General features: G+C 64.9%; 1 protein-coding gene across 1 annotated transcript; it reads right to left on the bottom strand.

The window, feature by feature from the left end:
* Window positions 1-141: 141 nt before the first annotated feature.
* Window positions 142-6,734, bottom strand: LOC103620500 (glucagon receptor). The gene is made up of 14 exons (XM_008639118.2): window positions 6,640-6,734; window positions 5,799-5,942; window positions 5,535-5,631; window positions 5,120-5,227; window positions 4,724-4,845; window positions 4,519-4,625; window positions 4,295-4,451; window positions 3,570-3,729; window positions 3,321-3,381; window positions 3,052-3,121; window positions 2,567-2,655; window positions 2,080-2,218; window positions 1,750-1,791; window positions 142-1,626 (listed from the first exon to the last, which is right to left on the bottom strand). The coding sequence occupies exons 2-14, from the start codon at window positions 5,871-5,873 to the stop codon at window positions 1,555-1,557; spliced, it is 1,299 nt and encodes a 432-aa protein (XP_008637340.1). The 5' UTR covers window positions 5,874-5,942; window positions 6,640-6,734; the 3' UTR covers window positions 142-1,554.
* Window positions 6,735-6,751: the final 17 nt, after the last annotated feature.

Genomic DNA, 6,751 nt, shown 5'->3' with positions numbered 1-6,751 from the left:
AGGGGGCTGGGAGCAGCCTGGGATAGTGGAAGGTGTCCCTGCCCATGGCAGGGGTGGAATGGGATGAGCTTTAAGGTTCTTTCCACCCCAATCCATTCTGGGATTCAGCTGTTTGGAGCAGAGAGAAGCAGCAGGCTCTGCTTGCTGAAAAATAAATATTTATTTACATCTGCAAAGAGAGTTAATGTGTAAAATGGTCTCATGGGGGTTCCATTGATCCAGGACCCTTCCTGTGTGCCTCCAGCCTGGTGCAGCCTCTTGGCTTTGTGTGCTCACGGCAGCCCCTCCGTGAGGCAGGGGGAGAGGCTCCCCCGCCCCATCAGGGAAGGGGCAGGACCTGGGGCCCCTCCTGTGTCCATGGGCATCTCCTGGAGCATCCCAGCTGCTTCCTCCGGCCTGGAGGGGACTTTTGTGCATGGCAGAGGAAGGAATGTGGTGGGAACAGGCACTGGCAGTGTGTCCGTGCTGCTCCTGCAGGTCAGAGCCAGGGGCTGGGTGCTGAGGGGGTCTCCAGCTGCTCTGGGCTCCTCCAGGACAGCACAGGAGCAGGGCAGGAGGGCAGCCAGGCACAGGCAGCCTTGCTCAAACCACACCACCTCAGATGCTTCCCTTGCTCCTGGGCTTCCTGGGAGCCACAGGCTGCTTGGCCAGGGTGGGATGATGCTTTGGCACCCCCCTGGAAAGCAGACTCCCAGGATTTTAGCCTTTGGCCAGCAAAATGGTTCCTGAGCCCCTGCCAGGCCTGGAAATCCAGCTTTCCCTCCACAAAGCAGGAGGAGGCTGGGCTGGATGCTGGATGTGGGTGGTGGGGCTCTGCTCCAGTGAGTTGCTGCTCTCAAATCCTTCACTCCCAAGTGCTTTTGAGGCTCCATCCTTGGCTCTGCCCATGGCCAGGGGGGACCGGGGGGAGTTTGTGCAGCTGCAGAGCAGTGAGGAAGGGATGGGTGCTGCTGTTCTGTGTTGGTGATGGGGGTGGGGAGGGAGTGCTGAAGCAGCCCTTTGCTGTGAAGAGCTTTACAGGGTGGCTGTGGCTGTCTGGGAGCTGCCAGGGTGCTGGTGAGATGGTCCTGGGGTGGGACACAGGGGAGGACAGGGAGGCCCTGGATGTGGTGTGGCCCAGGGTGCAGGATTTGGGCAGCAGCTCCTCTTCCTACTGCTGAGGATCAGGCTCCTTCCGGCTGCTGGGATCCCACAGCTGCCCAGGTGGGTGTGGGTGTTCCAGGGGTTCCCTGTGTGGAAGGTGTCCTGGGGTGGCTGCCAGGTTCTGCTGCTGCACAGGCAGTGGGAAGAAGCAGCAGGCACTGCCCACGCAGCCCCTGGGCACAGGCTGAGGGGACAGCGATGCCTGGCAAGAGCCAGGGCTGCCATCTCCCACTTGGGTCGCAGCAGGGATGTCCCTTCCAGCAGCTCCAGTGTGGCACAGCCAGACACCAATCCCAGCCTGGCCATCCTGGGTGGGCACTGCCCAGCACAGCTTCCTGCAGCCTCCTGCCCTCCAGCCAGGCCCCGTGGCCACCGTGGCCAGCAGGGCCTCTGCCCTGGCTGGTCACCACCTCAGTGGGCACAGCAGAGCACTGGGTGGTCGAGCTTCCAGAGCTGCCACTTCTTCTTCATCTCGGACTTCACCTGCCACGTGGGAGGGAGCAGGGGCTTATCCCTGGCTGTGCCCTCCCTGCAGGCACAGCCTGGGGTGGGGAAGGCAGGCAGGAGGGGCCGTGCCAGGTGCAGGGACAGGAACAGGGACGTTACCTCCTTGTTGGCAAAGCAGTACAGCACGGCCACCAGGAAGCCCTGCAGGGAGAGCCGGGAGTGAGCCCCCCCTGCCATCCCTCTGCTGCGCTGGGATGGGCTTAGGCTCCCCCCAGGCCACTTCTGGGTGCCCTTAGGGCTGAGGTCCCCCTGGCACCGCTGCCTCAGGGAGCGCGGGAGGCACCACCACGCTCTCAAGGGCAGAGGGTGGCAGAGACAGTGTCGCCCTTCCCATGGAAGCACCACACGGAGAACAAGCTGGAAGAGGCACCCCCTGATCTTTGCTCTATGGTGTGCCCAGAGCAAGGACTTGTTTCACTCCCGCCTCACCTGGAAGGAGTTGAGGAAGAGGGTGAAGAACACCTTGATGTAGCGCAGGATGCCCGTGGTTTGCTCGTCGGTGGCGAAGATGAAAACGACCTCGTGGATCCCGAAGAGGGGGATGAGGGTCAGGGTCGCTTTGGCCAGCCTGGAGGAGAGTAAGGGGACCCCAAAACTCCCAGTTAATCCCAGGGTGGTTGTTTAAGGATGTGTGAGGTGGAGGAGAGGCATGGGTGGGATGTGGAGGTGGTGTTTTCCCGTTATCCCAAACTGTCCCTGCCCCTCTCCCGGCCCACCTCAGCTTGTAGTCAGCGTAGCCCTTCTGGTTGGCCCGGAGCTTGGCCAGGATCACCTTGAGGATCCGCATGAAGATGAGCAGGTTGATCTGGGAGGGAGAGACAGGGCAGGGGCATGCAGAGCCCAGCACCCCCACCCGGGATGTGGAGGTGGTGTTTTCCCGTTATCCCAAACTGTCCCTGCCCCTCTCCCGGCCCACCTCAGCTTGTAGTCAGCGTAGCCCTTCTGGTTGGCCCGGAGCTTGGCCAGGATCACCTTGAGGATCCGCATGAAGATGAGCAGGTTGATCTGGGAGGGAGAGACAGGGCAGGGGCATGCAGAGCCCAGCACCCCCACCCTGGCTGGAGCACACACCCAGCAGGAGATGGCACCCCCTGTGCTGCCAAGGCTGCTGCTGCCCTTCCTTCCCTCCTGCCATCCCAACATCCCGGCTGGGAAGCAGCAGGGGCCACCCCCAGCCCCTTTCTCTGGGGTTCAGCCCCCCAGCTTCCTTCATGAACCCCCAGAACCTGGGAGTCAGCAAATTGCTGAACCCCCTGTGCATTTGGCTGGTCCTTGCAGGCCAACTCTCCCTCCTGGCCTCTGCTGGAAACTCCCCTGGGGATCACAGCCCTGCCCAGGCCGGGAGCAAGGGGCTGAGCTGCTGTTATCCAAAAGGTCCCGGGGCTGGCAGCTGTTCCCTACCAGGGAGGCGAGCAGGATGGGGATGCGGATGATCCACCAGTAAGCCATGTTCTCGTTCAGTGCCCAGCACCTGCCAGGGAGACACAGAGAGCAGCACCATCACCCTGTGCTGGGGGCAGGAGCATCCCAGAGCTCTCCAGCCCCAGCCAGGCGCCTCAGGGACCCTCAGCAGCCTCTGAGCATCCGAGTAGGATCTCCATCCACCCACCCACCCACCCATCCATAATCCATCCATCCCTCCATCCAGCCATCCTTCCATCCCCACTCACTCTGCATTCTCCTTCAGGTACTTGGCGGCCATCCAGGGCACCACGAACACCACGGGGGTCCCTGCAAGTCACACAGCAAACCCTGTAAAACCAAGCACCCTCCTGAGCTGAGAAACCACCCCTGTGATGGGGGGGCACTGTGGGGACACCCGGGGTCGGCAGAGCCCCCACCCCTCACTCTCCTGGTCCCACGGTGCCCCCGACACCGGGCACTGCCCCCTCCCCGCTGCGCGTCCGGGTGGCCCCTACCCCAGCCCAGGTAGAGGTAGAGCCTGTAGTAATTCTTCTCGGAGAACACGGCCCCGATGAGCAGCTTGTAGAGGTAGACAGCTTCCACCAGGAACCAGTAGTGGTTGGCCAGGATGCAGTACTGCATCAGCACCTGCGCTGCACGGCACCCCAGCGCTGCCTGCCATGGGAGAGCCACCGTGGGGCTGGCTGTGCCCATGGGGCACCCCACAGCTCACCCACAGGGACCAGGCACCCCAGGAGCTCATCCACCAGGTGTATGGTGCTGCACAGGCACCCCCAAGAGCTCATACCGCAGGTGTATGGTGTTATACAGGCACCCCAAGAACCCTGAGAATTCCCCTATGGGTGCCCTGAGAGCTCACCCAGCAGCTGCACAGGCACCCCAAGAGCTCACCCACAGAGCACAGGTGCCCCAAAAGCTCAGCCACAGGGCATGGGCACCCCTAGAGCTGGCCCAGAGGGTGCACAGGCAGCACAGGCACTCCCAGACCTCACCCATCAGGGGCATAGGCGGCACAGGCACCCCAAAAGCGTGTCCACCGGGTGGATGGGCACCCCAGGATCATGCACAGGTAGCCCAAGACCTCATCTATCAGATGCATGGGCAGCATTGGCACCCCAAAAACTCACCCACCGGGTGTCTGGGGCTGCATGGGCACCGACCCCCCGCACACCCCTGCCCTGGGCGAGGGTCCCCACGCTGCCACCAGCCCAGCACTCGCCTCGTGGCTCAGCAGAGCCTCCCAGTCAGCCACCTGCACCAGCTCCACGCCCCAGCGCCGCTCCAGCAGCGCGTCCTTCACCATCACCGAGGTCGCCCGCAGCCCGAAGGAGGCGAACAGGTTGGCGTGGATGTAATTCCTGGTGCAGCGCAGGTTCCTGCAGGAGCCGGGGTCAGGCAGGGCCAGCGCAGCTGGGAGGGAGCGGGGGCAGGGCCGCGTCCTACCTGAAGACGGTGAGGACGAGCAGGGCGGAGATGAGGGTGAGCAGCGACAGCGAGTACCCCACGGTGTAGAGAACCTTGAAGCTCAGCATGAGCCGGCGGGCGCCTTCCTGCAGGTGGGCACAGCACCAGGGAGCCCAGGTGGGAGCCATGTCCACCCCTGGCCAGGCTGCCCTGGCCACCCCTGGGGTCCCAGCCAGGGTCCCACCTCCTCAGCAGTGACCTCCAGCTCATCCTCGCACTGGGAGTAGTCCCTCCAGGGCTGGCTGCCGTTCACTGTCACCCACTGGCCGTCGGTGCCACACCTGCGGCTCACCAGCCCGTGCTTCACTGCGGACACGAAGCACCCACACAGTCCCTCAGGCTGCCCCAAATCCCTCCCCTGGGATGATGGATCTGACCCTGCTCAGCCCCAAAGACCCTGTCCCAGGGCAGGCACGGGCAGGGCGTGAGCTGGCTCTGCTCTGAGTTCCTTTACCCCCGGTGTGCTCATGGGTCCCTCTGCCCCTGTCAGCGGGCAGGAGGGGAACCCCGAGAGCCTCTCCACCCCCAGCACGGCTCAGCCCTGGCTTCCAGCTCCAGGGTGGCAGGAGGGCATCCTCACCTTTCTCAAACCAGGGCAGGTAGAAGGGGCAGGAGACGTTGACGGCGGTGCCGGGGCTCCCGTCGGGCCAGCAGGCGTACATGTCAAATGTCCTGTTGCAGAACAGCCCTTCCGAGGGCAGGGACAGGGACAGCCAATGGTCAGATGCTGGTGGCACAGCCACATCGAACCCTGCCATCCCAGCGCCTCCGAGGGGGATGATGCCACCCTGAAAGGGGCCCACGTGCCCCACACCAGCCTCAGCCCCCCAGGGCATCCCAGCCCTGGGTATCCCATCTGAGATGTGGAGATCCTCGTCAGTCCCTTGGCTCACCCTCCGTGGGTGACCGGAGCAGAGGATGCTGGAGGAGGGATAAACCCCAGCCCCGGCTCTGTGTGCCCCATGTCTGACCCCGAGCTGGGCACGGCCGGCTACCTGCCGGGTAGGGCTCGCTCGCCATCCTCCTCAGGCACTCGTCACGGTACCGCAGCCACTCCTCGAAGGTCTTCTCCAGCACCTTGGCCCCGCCGTGCTGCAAGCCCAGAGCCGGGTCAGAGCACCCTGACTGCCCCCATGAACTGCTGCCACATCCTCGGGACGGGCAGGAACCCAGAACGGAGCCGGGATGGAGCTGCCACGCAGGGGTCAGAGCCCGGCAGTGCCAACCCCGCTGCCCCCCGGCCCCAGCGCGGCCCTCACCGGCACAGAGAACAGGCACAGCCAGGCAAGCTGGACAAGGCTCCGCAGGGATCCAGCTCCAAGCATGTCCCTCATGGCTGCTCCCAGCCTGACCAGTGCTCCCAGCGCCGGGGTGCGTCTCAGGCTGGGCCGGGGACTGAGATCCTGGTGAGAGGAGGAGGAATGGGGACGGCTCGGCTCTGCCAGCCACCAACCCCCGGTGGAGGCAGAGATGTGCTTCCCAGGGCAGCAGAGGAGAAGATCCTGGGCACGTCCTGGGCTGCCACAGCTCCGGCTCGCTTCCCTGATGGAGCCAAAACCTCGGGGAGCACCAGGCAGAGCAGCGAGGGTGTAAATGGATCACACGCCTCGGACGAGCCTGGTCAGCTTCCACCACCCACCGCTGCCATCCCCGAGGGGAGCAAACGCCATCGTGACAGCCGATGTGACAGCCCCCGCGCCACCGCTGCCCCCCAGCAGGTAGCTGGCACCCCTGGGTGACTCGGGAAAGGGCTGCAGGGACAGGAGGCAGCGAGACCTCTCTGGGGTCCCCTGGGCCCCCACCCCAGCCAGGCTGGGACCCCCAAACCAGCTGCACCCCACCACCTCCGGCCCCGATCCTGCTCGCAGAGACCCCTCACAGCCCAGCCGGGGGCTCGGGGGAGGAGTGGCTCGGTCACTCCGGGGCTCCCCGCTCCTCCCGGGGCTCCCCATCGCTCCAGGCTGGACAACCCCAGCCCGCCCCCTCCTCACCCCCCCCCAGCACGGACTCCCGGGTTTGTCCCCCCACGAGGGTCCCCAGCCGGTCCCGCTCGGTGCCTGAGGGGGTCCCGGGGCTCCGCCGCTTCCTCTGCCCGCTTACCCGGCTCTGTGGGACCGGCAGTCCCGATGTCCCGGTGTTCCCGGTGTTCCCGGTACTCCCGGTGTTACCGGCAGGCCCGGGGGGGCCGGGGGGTTTTGTGGGCCCCCCGCCG

Source organism: Corvus brachyrhynchos, unplaced genomic scaffold (assembly GCF_000691975.1).
Source record: "Corvus brachyrhynchos isolate BGI_N302 unplaced genomic scaffold, ASM69197v1 scaffold58, whole genome shotgun sequence".
Classification (NCBI taxonomy): Eukaryota; Metazoa; Chordata; class Aves; order Passeriformes; family Corvidae; genus Corvus; species Corvus brachyrhynchos.
This window is presented reverse-complemented; position numbering and strand designations above follow the sequence as displayed.